Genomic DNA, 20,932 nt, shown 5'->3' with positions numbered 1-20,932 from the left:
CTCCACCTCCATGGGAGGACTACATGCCGTTCCCACCTCCACCAGCAGAGGGAGAGTACCTGCTGGTTCAGCCTCCACCACCGTGGGAGGACTGCGTGCAGCTCCCACCTCCACCAGCAGATGGAGAATACCTGCTGGTGGTACCTCCACCGCCGTGGGAGGACTACTTGCCGCTCCCACCTCTACCAGCAGAGGGAGTATGCTTGCTGGTTCCCCCACTGCAGCCAGAAGGGGAGGAGCCCTTGCCACCTTCGCAGCCAGAAGGGGAGGAGGCCCTGCCGTCTTCGCCGCCAGTAGGTGAGGAGCCCCTGCCGCCTTCGCCAGGAGCAGAGCAGCAGGAGCTGCCTCTATCTCTACCACCATCACCATTTGGAGAAGAGGAGCAGGAGCTGCCTCTGTCTCCACCACCACTAGGAGCAGAGCAGCAGGAGCTGCATCTGTCTCCACCCCCGCTAGAGGGAGAGAAGCAGGAGCTGCCTCTCCCTTCATCATTGGCGGGACCAGGGCAGATTGATGCTGGTCCTCAGCATCCCCTGCATAGGTTGCTGAGGGGAGCATGGGGGAAAACCGTTGGGTCGCAGCAGCTGCGAAGAGGGCTAACCCCAGCAGCACCACTAGTCCTGGCTCTTCTCCTGCAGTCGCCTCCCGAGGGTTCACTGCCGTTGTCCCCTTCCGAGGGACTGTTGCTACCCTGCCTCGCACCACCCAAGGATGCCACGTCTGCATCACCTGGGGCTGCCTGGTGCTCCGCATCGCCTGTGGTTGCCGGGGGTCCCGCTTTGCCTGGGGGTGCCGAAGGTCCTGCATTGCCTGGAGTTGCCTGTCTCTCCTCTGCTCTGGGCTCTGCTTCGCCTGGGGTCGCTGCCTAATAATAATAATAATAATAATAAAAAAAAACTTTAACAATAACAATAGGCTTCCCGGCCTTTAGCTTGCAGGCAGTGTTATGGCTCCCAAGCCCCAGTATCAGTACCCATCTAAGCGTGTTTAGTTCTCAATGTGCCAAGTTTAAAATCAGCAACTTCAACAAATGCATCAGGCAGCCATCTTGTTTAACGCACAAATGCCATTTTTGAAAATGTAAGTTTTACCGACACAGGCACGATGGTTTTCAAGTTTGGAGTTAATCAAGTGAACCATTTTTAAACTGAAGCAGTATATAAGAAGAAAATGTAAGACTAGCAGCCATATTGTTTCACACAACATAACCATTTTAACATATTTGTATTCCGCTGTCGCCGGAACGATGTCTACCAAGTTTGGAGTCTGTTGGTCAGACGGTTTTCAAATAAAAGCAATCTGCTGTTAAGGGCGCATTTCAGTGAAATTTGTGGCAGCAATTTTACTAATGAATTGTATCACAGCAACTTCTGCTTTGCAAGCAAGTTTGGATGGTGACAATATATGCCAAGTGTCAGATCAATCACTTGAATGGTTCCAAAGAAGAAGATTTCATGAGGTTTCAAGAAGAAATGCATCTTACAGCCATTTCGGTTTAACACCAGTTTCTTAAAAGTCAAGGATGATGCTTGTGAAGTTTGGAGTTAGTCAAGTAAACAGTTTGTCAACAGAGAGTATTAAATTTCAGACGTAAAAATACACCTGGTGGCCATCTTGTTTTATAAAACATAACCATTTTGACATATTTGTATTCCATTGTTACTGGGACAATAACTACCATGTTTGGAGTTCATTGGTCAAATGGTGTTCAAATAGCAGCAGTTTGCTGTTAAGGGCATGTTTTCATTAAGATTTGTGGCTGCCATTTTGACATAATTTATCGCAGAAACTTCTGCTTCGCAAACTTGATGTGAGTTTGGATGCTGATGATATATGCCAAGTTTCAGATCAATCGCTTCACCGGTTCCCAAGAAGAAGATTTCGAAAGGTTTTGTCAAAAATGCGTCACGACGCCAATTGCAGGGACGCAGCAGCAAAAATTTTTCAGCCTCAGACAGCCAATGTGTCCAGCTTGCTACCTGCCAATTCAGAACCTGATCAGGCACACAGCCTTGAAGCAGCAGCAGTTTAAAGTTTTGGGAAGAAAAAAAATAACATTAATTAATAATTATAATAATAATAATAATAATAATAATAATAATAATAATAATAATAATAATAATAATAATAATTAAATAATTAAAAAAAAAAAAAACTTTAACAGTAACAATAGGCTTCCCAGTCTTTGGTTTGGAAGCCTAATAAAACTATACACAATTAAGAACTAGCCCACTTCAAAAAACTGGATTTTGTAATCGTGATTATTTGTTGTCTGGATAAATGTAATCCAGCAGTGACATTTTCTGAAAAACCAGAAAATTATCTAGATAAAAGTAATCTTGATCACAAAATATAGGATTACAAATCTGGATCACTGTTATCACGATTAAAAGTTTGGAAAAACCGGCCCCAGGTGAGCAAGCAAGTGCAACTTTGACCTAAAGAATGGCTTGCAAACAGATTTCTTTAACCAGGTGTAGTACTATACAGTTTTTTTTTTCTTTAATTAAAGAATTTACTACAATACGTGTTCCTTTCAAAACTGGACATTTGAGTCTTCCATACTGATGGAAGTGCACAACCTGGTATGGAATTGTTTTGTTGGCTGCAGCCTCTTTAAATACAAGATTGAGAGATACAGTTTTGTTGGCTGCAGACAAATACATACATAACAATCCTTACTGGTATGTATTGTTGTCTAAATTAGAAAAGATCGTTCTTTTCGCAAATATATTATATATATATATATATATATATATATATATATATATATATATATATACACACACACACACACACACACACACACACACACACACACACACACACACACACACAGTGCACAGTGCCTTGCAAAAGTATTCAGACCCCTGACCAATTCTCTCATATTACTGAATTACAAATGGTACATTGAAATTTCATTCTGTTTGATATTTTATTTTAAAACACTTAAACTCAAAATCAATTATTGTAAGGTGACATTGGTTTTATGTTGGGAAATATTTTTAAGAAAAATAAAAAACTGAAATATCTTGCTTGCATAAGTATTCAACCCCTGTGCTGTGGAAGCTCCCAGTTTGCACCGATGAAAGAAATTGCCCTAACGAGGACACAATTACCTTACCATTGGCCTCCACCTGTGAACCATTAAAGTTCCTGTCACATTTTCTAGATAAAAACCCCACTGTTGAAGGATCATTGGTAAGGCTGTGAATCTGAAGGAAAATGAAGACCAAAGAGCATTCTACAGAAGTTAGAGATAAAGTAATACAAATGCATAGATTAGGGAAAGGGTACAAAATAATATCCAAGTGTTTGGATATCCCAGTGAGCACAGTTGGATCAATAATCAGGAAGTGGAAGCTGCATCACACCACCCAGGCACTGCCAAGAAATGGCCGTCCCTCAAAACTCAGCGCTCAAACAAGAAGAGACTTGTGAGAGAAGCCACAGAGAGGCCAACAATCACTTTGAAGGAGCTACAGAGTTCAGTGGCTGGGAGTGGAGTAATGGTGCACCAGTCAACCATATCAAGAGCTCTGCATAACACTGGCCTGTATGGGAGGGTGGCAAGAAAGAAGCCGTTACTCAAAAAGTACCATCTGAAAACACGTCTGGAGTTTGCCAGAAAGCATGAGAGTGACCCAGCTGTGATGTGGGGAAAAGGTTTTGTGGTCAGATGAGACCAAGATAGAGCTTTTTGGCCAAAACTCAAAGCGCTATGTGTGGCGCAAACCTAACACTACCCATGCCTCAAGACATACCATCCCTACAGTGAAGTATGGTGGTGGCAGCATCATGCTGTGGGGATGCTTCTCATCAGCAGGGACTGGGCATCTTGTTACAATTGAAGGAAGAATGGATGGAGCAAAATACAGGAAAATACTGCAAGAGAGTCTGCTTCAGTCCGCTAAAAAACTGAAGCTTGGGAGGAAATTCACCTTTCAGCAGGACAATGATCCCAAGCACAAGGCCAAAGCGACATTGGAGTGGCTCAAGAACAAAAAGGTGAATGTCCTACAGTGGCCCAGTCAAAGTCCTGATCTCAATCCCATTGAGAATCTGTGGCGCTATTTGAAAATTGCGGTCCACAAGCATCGTCCAACCAACCTGAACAACCTGGAACAAATCTGCCAAGAAGAATGGGCCAAAATCACTCTGACACTGTGTGCAAAGCTGGTACATACTTACCCCAAAAGACTTAAAGCTGTTATTGCAGCAAAAGGTGGCTCTACCAAATATTAGTGTGTGGGGGTTGAATACCTATGTAAGCAAGATATTTTTATTTTTCTTAAAAATATTTCCCAACATAAAACCAATGTCACCTTACAATAATTGAGTTTGAGTTTAAGTGTTTTAAAATAAAATATCAAACAGAACGAAATTTCTATGTACCATTTGTAATTCAGTAATATGAGAGAATAGGTCAGGGGTCTGAATACTTTTGCAAGGCACTATATATATATATATATATATATATATATATATATATATATATATATATATGTATACCATCAAACTTAACATAATGACACTCCTTGACTGACTTGCCAGTAGCCGCAAACGGTGGGCATCAACGTGTCCACCCGTAGGGACTGCGAACACGGTGGGACCCGTTATGTACTGGCCACAGAGATGACATGACATGTCTCTAGTGTCGACCCAAGGGTTGGGTCATAGTGAACACTTGGGACCCTGGTCCAAGGTCGTGGTCATGCATGACTGACCCAGGCGCTAGAACCGGGACCAGGTTGCAGCACCAGTACAGTACTGACCCAGCGCTAAAGTCACCAAACCCGGTATTGGACCGACTCGGTATCGTCCCGGTTCTAACAGAGCTGTTAGTTTATTCTAACAAGCAGGCTTCCCTCAGTCTTGTGTGAGTACTGACTGATTGGCTTTGCCATTAGCTTGCACAGGTGGGGATCCCTGTACAGTGCTACCCACAGTAACTGCAAACCAGTGGACCTGTACCAGTACAGAGGTCACTAACCCACTCTTGTTCAGGTCTTGATCCGCCCCGTTGCTGTCTTTAAGCAGACTGAGGCAGTGTTACTGTACACTGCATTGCTATTTGCATAATGCCTGGGTTTTATCCCTGCGTGACATGCAAGGCCAGCCTGCCTGTTGAGGACAAGCACAGCAGATGATCTTCCTGCCTTGGGCCAGAGCCCGCAAAGGAGGCACTGATGAACCGCAGTTTCGTGCACATTTCTCCAAGTGCACGCTGGAGAACCGACTCTCCTGCAGCTCTACAGAGCTCTCTACGTCCCTCACTTCTGCACAGCGCTTTTCCACATCACACCCCCCCCCCCCCCCTCCCATGGCTCTGTGTCAAGGGAGAGTGGACAATGCACCCAGGAGAGTAGCCCACGCAGGTCTTCGTCATCTTCCTTTGCCTCTCCTTCTCCTGCGAGGAATTGGAAGTAGAGTCGCCATTCCAAGTGATCGTGAACTTGGAGCAGATGGAGAAGCTCTGGGCAGCAGTTTCCCACCAAGGGACGGTGCTGTTGAGATAAGAAATAAAAGAAGAAAGGAAGGAGAAGTCGCTTTTTTCTTTTCGAGTACAGCTAAGTATCGTTTATTGAAGATAAAAGTTCTGAGTTGCAAAGTTACAACCAGACATCTTAAAGGTTACGTGGTGACAACAGTTTGCAGGTATCCTCTTTCCAAGCACAGATCAGAGCAATACAAAGAACATTTTAGTATTCTCAGTTTAAATGCAGTCTCTCAATGAAATCATGATTTTTCCTTAAACCAATCAGAAAAAGACATAAATCTCTTTGTTAATTGTCCATTTGTATTAACCCTAGCTTCAAAGCATCTGGATCAACCCAGTTTCTCTTGAAGTAGCTAGTTTTTATAACCCTCCATAACATTGACTGTAATTTCCTATGAAAACCTGTTTTATATCTACTTTGTAAAGATGTTTAACAATATGCTGGTACCTGTAACACAAAAACAATGATCCACCATAAATGGCAAATGCCTTTCATGTTAGAACTGGACATCAAAGGAGAGGCCAAAATGTCCTGGAGGTCAGCCTTGTCCTAGCAAGGACAAAGTGACCAGCAAGATCTTTGTCAACGTGCTGTCGAAGTAGGAATTTAACCAGAACATGACTTAATGTTTATCCCATTCTGTGAGTTGTATTGTAAGACCAAATTCAGACCAGATTCATATCTAAATAAAATGTTCCAACAGGTGCTCTCAGAGTTACTGCGTGAAAGATCGGCAACGCCTGCCCGGCCTGTCACCTTGGGGTCCCAGGCGGCTACGAGTGCAGATTGGCAGCATGATGACGTGCTCTCCCATCTGGAGACGAGCTACTCACTGCAGTTCAGGCACAATCCCCCTCCCTTTCGGGGCGTGACAGTAACTTAAGTTATGGACCCACAGGACACTACGGTGGTGTCTCAGGAGGTAGCAGCTCTGCTGCAAAAACAGACTATTCACATGACAGACCCCCTCCCAGTTGGTCAACCTGTATATGAGCCGAAGGAGGTTCTAAATATTTACGATGCAACAGCTGTTGCAGTCAATCAGGCCAGACGACTGGTTTACCACGGTGGACCTCAAAAACACTTATTTCCACATCCCCATAAAACCAGTGCACATGATGTGATAGGTGTTACAGAAACGTGGTTGTCTGAGAGTGATGGGGACGAATATAATATTTGTGGGTATACACTGTATAGGAAAGACAGGCAGGACAGAAGAGGAGGAGGGGTAGCTCTATACATAAGAAACAGTCTTGAAGCCCAGGTGTTAAACCTGGACAAAGAAAATAAAACCGAATCAATATGGGTCAGAATAACAGACAAAAATTCAAAAGGCATAATAATAGGAGCATGCTATAGACCGCCAGATTCAGACGGTGAGCACAATAATCTGTTATACAATGACATTAGAAATGTGTGTAGCAAAGGAGAAGCCATACTAATGGGGGATTTCAACTTCCCCCAAATAAAATGGGAAAACCCGGTGGGTAGCGCGAAGGATGAAATAGAAATGGTGGAAATGACAAATGACTGCTTCCTAACACAATTTGTGAAGGCACCCACTAGAGGGGAGGCATGCCTTGATTTAGTCTTTTCAAATAACGAAGATAGAATAACTAAAACAGAGGTCAGAGAACCACTGGCAAACTCAGACCACAACATGGTCTCATTTGAAGTGTTTTTTAAATCCCCAAAAGTAAAGACTAAAGCTAAGGTTTACAATTTTAGAAAAGCAAACTATGAAGGCATGAAACAGAGACTAACAGAAGTAGATTGGAGTAAAATAGAGAAAACACCCACAGAAGAAGGATGGTTGTTCTTCAAAAATGTAGTACTAGAGGCGCAAAACAATTATATCCCTAAAGTAGACAAATCTAAATGTAAAACTAAATTGCCAAAATGGTTTAATAGATCAATTAAAAAAAATATTCAGCGAAAAAAGGCACTTTACAGAGCATTAAAAAAGGACCAAAAAGAAAGTACGCAGAAAGAGTACACAGAACTGCAAACGCAAGTCAAAAAGGAAGTTAGAAAGGCCAAGAGAGAAATAGAAATGAACATTGCTAAGGGAGCTAAAACCAATTCCAAAATGTTTTTCCAATATTACAACAGCAAGAGAACATTCAAAGAGGAGATTAAATGTTTAAGAGATACAAATGGCAAAATCGTAGAGGAAGAAAAAAAAATAGCAAATATGTTAAATGATTACTTTTCACAAGTTTTTACAAAGGAAGATACTGACAACATGCCCCACATGTCATCCAGTTCCTATCCAGTTTTAAATAACTTTAGCATAACTGAGGCAGAAGTGTTAAAGGGACTAGGAGCTCTTAAAATAAACAAATCCCCTGGGCCGGATGAGATCCTCCCAGTAGTACTCAAAGAAATGAAAGAAGTAATTTACAAACCGCTAACCAAGATCATGCAGCAGTCTCTTGACACAGGGGTGGTACCGACAGACTGGAAAATTGCAAACGTAATACCGATCCACAAAAAGGGAAACAAAACTGAACCAGGTAACTACAGACCAGTAAGCCTGACTTCTATTATATGCAAACTTATGGAAACTATAATAAGATCCAAAATGGAAAATTACCTATATGGTAACAGGGTCCTGGGAGACAGTCAACATGGTTTTAGGAAAGGGAGATCGTGCCTAACTAACTTGCTTGATTTTTTTGAGGATGCAACATCGATAATGGATAATTGCAAAGCATATGACATGGTTTATTTAGATTTCCAGAAAGCTTTTGACAAAGTCCCGCACAAAAGATTAATTCTCAAACTGAACGCAGTTGGGATTCAAGGAAACGCATGTACATGGATTAGGGAGTGGTTAACATGTAGAAAACAGAAAGTACTGATTAGAGGAAAAACCTCAGAATGGAGTGTGGTAACCAGCGGTGTACCACAGGGATCAGTATTAGGTCCTCTGCTATTCCTAATCTACATTAATGATTTAGATTCTGGTATAGTAAGCAAACTTGTTAAATTTGCAGACGACACAAAAGTAGGAGGAGTGGCAAACACTGTTGCAGCAGCAAAGGTCATTCAAAATGATCTAGACAAGATTCAGAACTGGGCAGACACATGGCAAATGACATTTAATAGAGAAAAGTGTAAGGTACTGCACGCAGGAAATAAAAATGTACATTATAAATATCATATGGGAGATATTGAAATTGGAGAAGGAATCTATGAAAAAGACCTAGGAGTTTTTGTTGACTCAGAAATGTCTTCATCTAGGCAATGTGGGGAAGCTATAAAAAAGGCTAACAAGATGCTCGGATACATTGTGAAAAGTGTTGAATTTAAATCAAGGGAAGTAATGTTAAAACTGTACAATGCACTTGTAAGACCTCATCTTGAATATTGTGTGCAGTTCTGGTCACCTCGCTATAAAAAAGATATTGCTGCTCTAGAAAGAGTGCAAAGAAGAGCGACCAGAATTATTCCGGGCTTAAAAGGCATGTCATATGCAGACAGGCTAAAGGAATTGAATCTGTTCAGTCTTGAACAAAGAAGACTACGTGGCGACCTAATTCAAGCATTCAAAATTCTAAAAGGTATTGACAGTGTCGACCCAAGGGACTTTTTCAGCCTGAAAAAAGAAACAAGGACCAGGGGTCACAAATGGAGTTTAGAAAAAGGGGCATTCAGAACAGAAAATAGGAGACACTTTTTTACACAGAGAATTGTGAGGGTCTGGAATCAACTCCCCAGTAATGTTGTTGAAGCTGACACCCTGGGATCCTTCAAGAAGCTGCTTGATGAGATTTTGGGGTCAATAAGCTACTAACAACCAAACGAGCAAGATGGGCCGAATGGCCTCCTCTCGTTTGTAAATTTTCTTATGTTCTTATGTTCTTATGTAGTTCATTTCTTTCTGTTCTTGTCACTTGGCCTCTCTAACTCCCTGTGCCTTTTCAGAGTGCATGGAAGCTATCCTGGCCCCACTGAGACTCAAGGCATCAGAGTACTCCATTTTTGTGCCTAATCTCCAGCACAAGCAGACGCCCACACGGTACTTGTTACCTTCCTCTGTTGGACCTCATGGTGAATCATGTGAAGAGGCACCTCACACCTTCTCAGAGAGCCTCCAAGCTAGGAGTGTGCTTGGTTCATGCTGTCCTCACTGTTGGGCAGCAGAGTGCAGAGAATAGCCATCTGTTTAAAGCTATTTAGCTCAACAGATCCCTCACGGTAGTGAAGTTCCAGAAACTTCTGGTCTTGATGGCAGCAGCCTTTCAGACCCTACCATTGGGTCTCCTGTGCATGCGCCCTCTGCAGGCCTGGTTCAACAGCATGGTTTTTCAGCCTGTGACCACCTATTGACAGTGTCTTGTCACTGTCTAAAGGCACGCTGTTGGTGGAAACAGCCTGCCTATCTACGCCTCGGCGTAGCACTGGGCTGTCACCAGAAGGGAGGGCATTACCAAGGATGCTTCCAGTCTGGGCTGGGGTGCTGTGTGTAGTGACAGGGGGGTGCAGGGGATGTGGAACCCTTGGCAGGATCTCCACATAAATGTTTTGGAGCTGCAGGCATTTTACCTAGCCTTGCAGCATTTTATGCTCAGGGTTTGAGGGAGGCATGTGTGTGTGTGTCCATACAGAAAACACAATAGTGGTTGTTTACGTCAACCACCAGGGTCGCCTCAGATCATCCAGTGTCCCTCGCATGACCCGCAAGCTTTTGCTCTGGGCACACGAGAACCTGCTTTCACTGCAGGCAGTACACAAGGGTCATAAACGGGATGGCAGACTTCCTCTCAAGGAAGGTCCCAGCGCCTCAGAGTGGAGGCTAACCCTGAGGTGGTGAGCCTCATTTGGGAGAGGTTCATAAGAGCAGAAATAGATCTCTTTGCCTCCCTAGAATCAACTCACTGTGTAAAAATTTCCATAAAAAGAAAAATAATTCAGGGGTCCCTGAGTGGTTCACCTGATAAAAGCACAGGTGTTCCAAATGTCTCCTAAATGGCACCTTTCTGTAATATTCAGTTACAACCCCCTCTGGCTCTATATGCCTTCGTACTGCAGCTGGTCTTTTTATTGTTCTCTGGTGGTTTCTAATGTTTATAATAGTTTTTTTGTTTGTTTTTTTAATACATGCTGTATTGGAATTTGAACCCCAAAATGTAACTATTTTTGACAACCTACAAGGATTGGGCACATAATTGCCAGTACAAGGCATAGTACAGCCAATACTGATAGCCACTGCTACAAGGAAGACAAGGATTTAAATCTGCAGTTCTCTTTCTCCAGAATGGCCACCTTGGACACAGAAACAACTGCCAACCAAGCGCAAGGATGGCAATAAAACTTAGTGCATAACATTTTCACCCTGCGGCTTTGGGCATCATCGTCCCCTGTTGGTAACTATAGTTCTTCCCTCAGGGGCCATAGTTTCCTACTATACGCCTCCTCTCCAGTCCATATTTACCTGGGCCCTGGGCAAATGTACTGCCTGCAGTGAGAGGAGGTTCTCGTGTGCCCCAGAGCCAAAGCTTGCGGGCCATGCAATTTATTATATTGTGATCTGTCTCTTGGGCTGCAATATATTGTCTACGACCTGTAGATCTGAAAATCCTTATATTGCCTGCTTCGCATCAATAAATGCTTTATCATTTCATTTTCCAGGTTTACAAGGCCAGAGCATCTAGGAAGTAGTGCTAAAATCAAATGTAGTGGTTGCCATAGTTACCAAGAATCAACCAAACAGCTCACAATGAAAAAGCTACCAATCGTAGCCTGTTTTCATCTCAAGGTAAGTATTGGATTACACTTTCATTCTGCACATGGACAGCAATATGATGATCATTTCAAAGTGAATCTTCTCGTTAAACAAGACAGACAAGGATTAAGCAAAACTGCTTTATAAATCCCAATTTCGGAATAATTGAAGACCATTTTGTTATGGTAGAATTGAATGTTAGGCTAACTGTATTGTTCATTGAATTGCCATTCTAGTTTATGTATCTATCCTTGATAACAAGATGGTTGTTTGTGGGTATGTGTAGAGTTCTTTCTTTGAGTGAAATCTCTGACTTAATGATTTTTCTGTATTTCAGCGGTTCGAACACTCTGCAAAACTGAGACGGAAGATCACCACCTACGTGTCCTTTCCGCTCGAGCTGGATATGACTCCGTTCATGGCTTCTAGGTGGGGTGTCGCTGCTGTGATATTAAGAAGCTGAAACACTCTTCCATTGGCCATGGCTAGCACTGATTTTTTATTTTCTGCTAATATTTTGTCTAGTATAGGAGTTAATTAAAGATTTAAGGGTACTATATGCAAGGTTTTTACTCAAAAGTTCCAAGGTTTTATAAAAGCTGTCAGTCAGTATTTACTGATTTATTTATTTATTAATTTTTTAACCAAATTGGCAAGCATCTGAAAATACTGACTTACACCCAGGAGTTATCATCTGGTACATACATTTATTAATAGAAAACTTGTTTTAGTGTAATATGGAAATGTCTGTTTTTGCATATGTGACAAAGGTACAGGTTAAGTTCCCCAGTTCTACACGGTGTGGATTCACAAAGAGCAGAAGCAGAGCAGCTGCTTCCCTGATCGGCCCGAGTATTACTTTGATATTTAATAATGTGCTTGTGTTCTTTGATGGAGGAAATGGCACTGTGCTTATATACTTTGTTAGCTTTTACAATTGGTAGGCAAAACTTGGAAATTAAAACCTTGGTGTGCTGTCTATCTCAAGCCACTGAACCACACTTTATTGTTGTGTTTTTTTTTTTTTTTTTTTTTTTTGTTTGTTTTTTTGCAGTAAAGAAAGCCGAATGAATGGCCAGTATCAACAACCAATTGACACTTTAAGCAATGACAATAAGTATGTACCATTTATTTTGGATTTATCTAAGTGCTTTATAACATAAAAGGGACTTTATAAGAAACACATTTCTTTACTTGCTGTATCCTGTGGTGTTCATGTTGCAGCAATATATATTTTCAATATAATCCTGTTTTTATTCATATACTTTTATTCACATATAATAGGTAAATCAACTAGGGAATTCATTTTTTTTTTTTTTACTTATACTTTCCTATCGTACCAGAAAGTGGCAATACTGGCATGAATTAGCTGTATTTAACAGAGTAAGTGCAACACTGATTATTACCAACTGACATATCCCATGAAAAAGTCCAGAGAATGTCAGTGTTAGAAATCCTGGAAAGTAATTGAACAGACCTTGATTTAACTCTTACAGCTTAACTTGTACATGTGACTTTAGACTAAATTCCACATGCCACACCCCACTGGCATACTTGTTGAATACATATGTGGCATGACAGCGTCACTGGCCAGGCTGTTATGACCAGGAAGGGAGACTCAGACACAGAAGTGGCAATGCTGACAGCGGAAAGGCTGGCTTCTCCGGACCTGTAGCCAGCCATGGCAACACTGACAGCGGCAATGCTGTGGCACTGGAGACAGCGGGGCTTCTCACTGTGGTGCTGGAGACTGTTTAGCTTCTCCCTGTGGCGCTGGAGACAGTGGCGCTTCTCCCTGTGATGCTGGAGACAGCGGTGCTTCTCCCTGTGATGCTGGAGACAACAGCGCTTCTTCCTGTGGTGCTGGAGACAGCGGCACTGGGCACTCCGGATGTGGCGGTGGCATCGACAATGCTGTCAGCGCAGGACACTCCGACAGTAGCGGTGGCGCTGGTAGTAGCAATGCTGCCCTCTGCACGGGTCACTCCGGCTGTGGTGGTGGTGCTGCATACTCCAGCTGTGGTGGCGCTGACATCAGCGCAAGGCACTCCGGCAATGGCAGCGGCTCTGGGCACTTCGGCAGTGGCACTCACAGCGGCAATGCTGACATCAGCGCAGGGCCCTCCAACAGCTGTTCCTTCTCCTTCACCTCCTGGAGGAGGGGGCGGTTGACCGGGAAGTGCCCCCACTCCCCACAGACTGGGCACCCACTTGAGACCTTGAGAGCGATGAGGTAGGCGTCCAAGCTGCCCTCTGGCCGTGGTTCCTCCTCCCCTGGGAGGGGGCAGTAGACCACAAAGTGCCCCCATTCTCCACAGGTGGGTCACCAACTCGAGACCTCGAAAATGCGGAAGTAGGCGTCCCAGTGGCCCTCCTGCCATGTAGTTTGCAGGGGACGGGGTATTCCAGCAATGGCGATGGTGGCACCCCCTCTGTGGCCCTGGAGATGGCAGCGGCTCCTCTCCCTTCGGCAGACAGAAAGGCAGCTCCTCCCTTTCTGGCAGGCAGGTTGGCAGCTCCTCCCTTTCTGGCACTTGGGCAGGCAGCTTCTCTTTCTCTGGCCTTTGAGATGACATTGGCTCTTTTGCTCGCCTCCAGCCATGGCCACTCCTCCCCTCCTTCTTGATTGTGGCAGGTGGTAACTCCCCTTCACCCTGAAAGGGGCAGCACATGCTGTAGGGCCCAGTATTTACACATGTGAGGCACCACGGACCACCTTCCTTTTTTTTTTTTTTTTCAAAACTTAAGTCCTGGTCTGCGTGGTCCCCTGGTCTAGGGGCACTATCCCACTTCTGGCACAGTGTCACTGGTCAGGCTATTACGACCAGGAAGGGAGACTGACACAGAAGCTGCAAGTTTCAAGCACTAATGCGCACATTTAATCAAATAATAAATAAGTAAGCAAAACACTAAACAGACACAAACAAAAGCACATTAACAAAATAACAGACACAAGGGCCAAAACAAAAACTCTGTACAAAACACTCACAGATGTAAATAACACAGGATGGGACGGCACAGCACAGAACACAAAACACGCACCTCCACCTCTACGTCAACATCAATCCTAATTATTACTCACTAACACCTGTGATCACCCTGGTTATACACCTGTGGCTGGAGCCTTAATTAATCATTTAATAATTTATTCAATTCCTGACTCCAGCAACATTCCTACATGTTTTTGCGAGGAGGATTTTATCTGCCCACACACATAACCGTGCTTTGGCAGAACTATAACCCTGCCACACTGCCACAACATGCTTCTACACTTTAAGTTTTAGATATTATTTGAAATAACCTACAGATCTTATGTCGCATTTCAATTGGTTTACCAAGGAAACCTGTCATGTGTTGTTGATTTCCTTGGCATGTTACCTGCATACACTGCTCCATTATAACTTTTTCTTCTCAGGTATTCCTTGTTTGCAGTCGTCAATCATCAGGGAACACTAGAGAGTGGCCACTATACCAGCTTCATCCGACAGCACAAGGACCAGTGGTTTAAGTGTGACGATGCAATCATCACCAAGGCTAGCATCAAGGATGTGTTAGACAGTGAAGGGTAGGCATTTCTTGTTCTTAGACGCTTTCCTTATTGAAGTTTACCACAGTAAATGTGCATGATAATTTTGTAGTTTTCTCATGGTTGTACTATGCATTTACTATAGTTTCACATGGTTTGCCATGTTTTTTAAAATGCTTTACTTTTCCTCTCTGGGCTTTACAAGGCTTACCTATACTTTACCATGCTTTCACTATGCTTTATTACACTTTACCTGTACTTTTACTAAGGGAAAACCTTTACAAGGGCCACTTCTAGGTTTTTAGAATGCAATAAAATCAACAGTATGACCGTCAGAGCCAATGTGATGCCCCCCTCGGGGTCACCGGCAAACTAACCGTGCAGCCACCTCAGAGCTACAGCATCGGAGGACAATGCAGCCCTGGGGAGCTTACAGGCATTCTGCAAGCGCCCGGCCAGACAACAGGGGTCGCTGGTGCGCGGAGAGCTGAGGACGCCTTGGCCGACCTAGCCCTCCCTGCCCCGGGCCGCGCTTGGCCAATTGTGCACCACCCCCTAGGAACTCCCGGTCACTGTCGGCAGTGACATAGCCTGGATTCTCCAGGCTATAGGGCACATCTGCACGGAGTGCTTTTACTGGATGCGTCACTCAGGAGCCCCTCATAAACCCATTTTTTAAAACATAAACTCCCCCCCCCCCACTCTGATAATGTGGTAATTGAACTAGTCTGAACTTTCCCCCCGCGAATCATATTTGTTGTAGTCAGAATCTGAGACTGAATCTGTACTGAAGCGCTGTAAGACTCGTTCCTTCAACATGGCAACGTTTTAGAATTCAGGTATTTTTTTTTTTATTTTATTTTTTTTTACAACTAAGCAACCAATAAGCCATTAAGCCAAAAGGAGAGTGCTGAAATTAACAGTATTAATGATGAAAAAAAATGATGAAAATTTAGTGTAGTGGAAGAAAGACTTCATCTGGCTTTATGATGACACTGAAGCAAATGTCATACACTATATTGTATTTGATTTTCTAAAAGCCTTTAAAAAATAAAAGAAAAAAAATAAAGAAAACACACCTGTAAAATGAGGTTGAGAGGTAAGCGATTTAGATTCGGTGTATGACTATGTAAACTGTCTGGCCACTTTATTGGGTCCTGTCTACACGATTTGTGTTTGGCATCACACTGAATGGGAGATTCAAACTAGGTAGATCATGTGATATGGTGCAAAGCTGTGGGAGCTGCACAATTGCAAATAGCCTACCAGAAATGGGGAAAGATCTCAAGAGAGACATGATAGTGGATGTATGTCAAGCAGGGGCACAGTAGTAAGGACAATCCTGGTTTGAACTTGATGAGCGATCCTCTGCCTTCCTCTCTGTACCAGTTATGTTAAATATAATCAGTCAATCAATGAAATATTTTTTATATAGCACCTTTCATGACGAGCCTTCCAGTGTCAAGGCTCTGGCCAGGGCAGACGACTGCCCAACCTGGTATGAAGTACAGGTCCTAAATAAGTGAACAAGCAGTGTGCCGTTTTTTTTTTTTTTTTGAATTCTGGTAGATTACCTCTACGACTCGCATGCTAATTTGCACTCATTTAAATGCAGTAGAATACCTTTACGACTCGCATACTAACTTCTATACATTGTTTTATGTTTTTACAGGTATCTGTTATTTTATCACAAACAGTTCCTTGAATACGAGTAGCCTAACCTGAGAAAGCGAAAGCCTTCAAAACAACACACAAACCTACCTGAAACTCTTAATGAAAAAGAAAACAAAGTCAGCACTGAGCGACCAGTACCTACTTGACAGTAGAGAAGGAAAGAAAGCAAGAACACGATGCCTGGTTTTTGCCAGGGTTGGGAGACTAAATCGCATGTTGATAGAAGATGGTCACCCTCACCTTCACTGCAGAGACATACAGAGAGAGAAAGAGAAATAAGAGGAGACAGACCCTGGGAGTGGCACATCTCATGAATCACAGACTTGATTTTTCTGTTTTTATTTTTTACTTTCTTTCCCCAAGGTACTCCATCTCCAACTCGCCAAGCATTTAAGAATAATAAGAAAAAAATATTTTTTTATGAATATGGGTCTGAAATCAGAAAAACAATGGTATTATTAAAGACTTTGCAAGTCCTTTTTATTTGTGAATTTAGTAATGAAATACTATATGAAACTCGTAGAAAGACATCTATTTTTTTTAAAAAAAAACTAATTTGGAACCCGAAATGTAGGCTGAACTCGGACAGGCTTTCAATATTGACATGTTCCGATGGACTGCAGATTCACACTGTGGAGGGCCCTTGGTTTTTTTGTTTGCTTTTTTAGTTTTTTAAGTCGGAGGGAGGTGGGAGAGCTTCATTTGAATTTGTTTACTTTTTTCTACCCCTTTTCAGGAGAGATTTTCAAATGTGTACTGTCATGGTAAAAACTGTAATGAGTTGGCATTGTTTTCATCGTGAAAAGTCTTCATATTGGTATTACAATGCAATTTGATCACTTGGATGTGAAAAAATAAACTGTATTATTGTTTCAAATGCACCATTTATTACAGTTTGTACTACAGTGGAACCAGGGCTGCTCATGCTTTGAATGGTGCATTCTTGCTTGATTGATCAGTATTAATCCCACCAGTGTATCTATCTGTGTGTTATATGCAGTACAACAATACAGTGCTGTACTGAATCAGTACTTGTAAAACAGGCATGCAATTAAAACTGGATAAGAGAGCAGCTGAAGGCTTGTGTTTTTAATAGTTTAAGTTTCTGTCTGTGATCACTCTCCCCCTGTTCCCCGCGCATGCACACAAACACACACACACACACACACACTATTGTTATAAATAGGACCTTGTCATTAAACGAAAAGGAACTTGATACTTTAGTGTTGCTACCTTCAGCTATTTTATATTTGTAGTTTCATTTTATAATGTATATCAAAGCTGTATTTCTGCAGTATAGTAAATGCTGAATTTTCCAAAGATTAATGATCAATATGTTGGGACTGTCAGGACATCTGCACTATTCTATCCAGGTAATAGAAGGACCAGGTTAAGAAATAAAAAATGTGCAGGCTTGTGGCAAAGTGGCTGGTAAGGGGAACAGGTGTAGCGGTGATGCGATGCAGGAGTGACAGGCAGACAACGGTAATTTAGTGAACAAGTGTTTATTGTGCCGTTTCCAGGTCTGGCGACCGTCAAATAATAAATCCCCAGCAGTACACAACAATGTGTAAAGCGCGGGGAGCGTGAATAACACAACACAGTCCTGAACAGAAAACAAAGGCACGGTCATCAGTCCTGGATGAATCCAAACGTGCAGGTGCTCTGTGCAGTGGTGCTCCGGATAGTGCTTTTGTGGCGACAGCTCCGGAGGTGTGCTTTAACTGTTTAGTGGTGCGACAAAGACAGACAATTACAGACAGACAGAAATAACACACAACACGGAACACTTTTTTCTCTTATTCTCTGAGAGCTCCTCTCTCAGTCCTTCTCTCCTAGCATTAACCCAAACGAAGGAAAAGATCAGCGTTACCCTGGCCCCTATATGTAATCCTGCATGATATCTAGGTAAACTGTTGCAGCTGCCTTATTACTTGCAGTTGCCTCTCATTTACCTTTCAAGTCAATACGGTCTTACAACAGAGTCTCGCTTCTTTCTAGGCTGACCCACTTCCCGGTCCTGGAAACGAACTGTCAGGCCAGCCCTTCCAGATACTTCTCCTCTCGTTCTTTAGCGCCCTCACAGGTCGGGAGGAAGATTTATCACCAGAACTCATATTTCTGTCACAAGGCTATAGAGACAAAAATGTCTGTTTTAATATTTACATTTAAATAGCCAAGGCAGGTGCTGAAGGACAAAGATCTACAATTTATTATATTTTCTTGAAATATTTCTTAAATATTTTCTTTGTCTATTGAATTCTATGTAGGCCCTGCAATTTTTAAATTCTACTTTGCAATTATTGTTGCATTAAAAAATGGAAAATTGTGTAAAAAATTCCAGTTCTTTAGCTTCTGCCTTTGCTTACATTGCAATAGCAAATAAACGATAAAAAAAGACAAATATTAAAATACCCTACAAAGCTTTACAGCAAGGGCTCAAATGGAGGCTTCGTGAGTGCTTCAAACACCATGTTAAGCCTCTACCGAGGAGTCAACTTTGACATGGCAAGCTGATATAGTTGCAATGTAGACCTTTAATGTAGAAGGGGATTTCCCTTTGTCAAACAGGTCCTGAAAATTGCAGTATACTGCCATAGGACATGTCGTGGGGTCAAAACCCGGAGGCAGGCACCACGTCTGAAAGACGCGCCCCTTGTACCCTCACTGGGAACACAAGGACACTGCTCTGGCATTTTTCAGGGTGTCAGTTACCATATTAGAAAGCCCCAGACAGCTCAAATGCAGCCATTCAGGTCCAGACCCAGAGCTGTAGGCTCAATGGATCGGGATGTCACAATGTCCCCCGCACCTGACTGTGCAGGTTGCGGCATTCGGGCCGGCTCCACTGCTGGTTGCTCAGGAGCTCCAAATGAAGCTTACCACCTGGAGGTGAAGCCTCATTCTGAGGTGCTGGGACCTCCCCTTGAGAGGAGGTCCGCCGCCCTCTTTGTCACCTTGGACAGTGTATTGCATGCAGCGAGAGGAGGTTTTCGTGTGCCCAGAGCAAAAGCTTGCAGACCACACAATGGAGACTGGGAGTCCTGAGGCCGGCCTGGTGGTTTTATATAAGCCACCACAGTAGTGTTCAATCACATCTCCCTTGAACATCCTACAAAACATTTTGCAAGGCCAGGTATACTGCCTGCAGCTCCAAAATATTTATGTGGAGGTTCCCTACTCCCTTTGCCCCACTCGCTCAACAAGCACTGTGCCCTGATGGGAAACATCTGCCCAGAGTTTCTCCTGCTGCTCGGAGTTCACCAATCTCTTGGTGGTTCTGTCTCTTCCTCTTCCACAGAGAAGGAGGAGGAGAAGATGAAGGAGATGCAGAGTATGATGAGGAAGACAATAAAGACGGCCTCCTACACAAGCACTTCACCTGAGCAATTTTGCTCTCCATTTTTTGTTTTATAGGTTGCATTTCATTTTATATGTTGCATTTAGTTTTATTTTGTGCTATTTCATGTTTGCGAAAAACAGGAGGCTCGAAATATAACTGTAAAAAGCTAAATTCATGCAAATGTCAGTGTAGCAGGGCAGGAGCCCTGCACATGAAGAGTGGGTTTTGTGTGTATATATTGTAAATAAGTGTGTACATTGTTGTAATTAATTTAATGAAGTACCTGATGATCCTGGGATAGCCTGCCTGCTGTGTGTGATTGCCAGCTGGGGATAATCAGCAGGTAGGTGTGTTCCAGCACAGCGTCAGGTATAAAGAGGTCCTGTTTGTTCATCTAGGGGCTGCTGCAAATCCACGGACAACGGGCAAAAGATCGTGCTACCTGGACATGGACACCTGGCTGCGTAATCCTGATCGCCGTGAGAGTGACCCGGCACAGAAGAGAAACCGCCGACGGCCCTGCTAGTAGTCGGAGTCAGGGTTTGGGTGTGGTTGAACAGAGAAGATTAGTTCAGGGATTGTAAATCCCACTAATGTATAGTTAGCAAGGTGTATAAAGCGGGACCTCAATGCCTTAGGGTGTAGCACATGCCGTTGTTACGGCACCTTTATTTTGATAGTTTTTTGTGCTGTGTTTTATTTTGCACTTTTTGTAGAGCTTCCTGTAGTAGTCCTCTGTGTGTTACCATCGTTGGTAGCGTCACATGACCATTTTTATTTACTTTCACTTTCTGTTTGTTAATAAATCCTGCGCGCCTGTGCCGGTGTTTCAACTTCAACCCCTTGTCTTAATCTCCTGCCTGTCACTCAGCAGCGAATGCACACACACGAGAAGCAAGACCCTGTTATAGTCAGGTTTTATGGTTAACCTGTCCATGAAGGCTCTACTGTGTGTTAATTGACCACGACTAGAGTTATGCGTCCCGAGCCAAGGAGAGCACGCTAACAAAAGTCGAGGGCCTTCGAAGGGCACTGTCGCTATAACAAAACAATATTCTCATTCTTTTTTTTTTTTTTTTTAAAAAACAACAATTTGAAACCTACATTTACCTTTTTGTAGGGTACCCTTTCGCTGAGAAAAGTTTTCGGAAAATGTT

General features: G+C 43.0%; 1 protein-coding gene across 4 annotated transcripts in view; it reads left to right on the top strand.

The window, feature by feature from the left end:
- LOC121330914 (ubiquitin carboxyl-terminal hydrolase 22-like) overlaps nt 1-17,497 on the top strand; it is a 187,973-nt gene extending 170,476 nt beyond the window's left edge. For all 4 annotated transcript variants that reach the window (XM_041277880.1, XM_041277884.1, XM_041277881.1 and 1 more), the window contains 5 exons: nt 11,139-11,265; nt 11,570-11,661; nt 12,287-12,349; nt 14,648-14,797; nt 16,431-17,497. In XM_041277880.1, coding sequence (XP_041133814.1) covers nt 11,139-11,265; nt 11,570-11,661; nt 12,287-12,349; nt 14,648-14,797; nt 16,431-16,473 — 475 coding nt within the window. In that variant the 3' untranslated portion in view covers nt 16,474-17,497. The remainder of the gene's footprint in view (nt 1-11,138; nt 11,266-11,569; nt 11,662-12,286; nt 12,350-14,647; nt 14,798-16,430) is intronic.
- The last annotated feature ends 3,435 nt before the right edge of the window (nt 17,498-20,932 follow it).

Source organism: Polyodon spathula, chromosome 18 (assembly GCF_017654505.1).
Source record: "Polyodon spathula isolate WHYD16114869_AA chromosome 18, ASM1765450v1, whole genome shotgun sequence".
Taxonomy (NCBI): domain Eukaryota; kingdom Metazoa; phylum Chordata; class Actinopteri; order Acipenseriformes; family Polyodontidae; genus Polyodon; species Polyodon spathula.
This window is presented reverse-complemented; position numbering and strand designations above follow the sequence as displayed.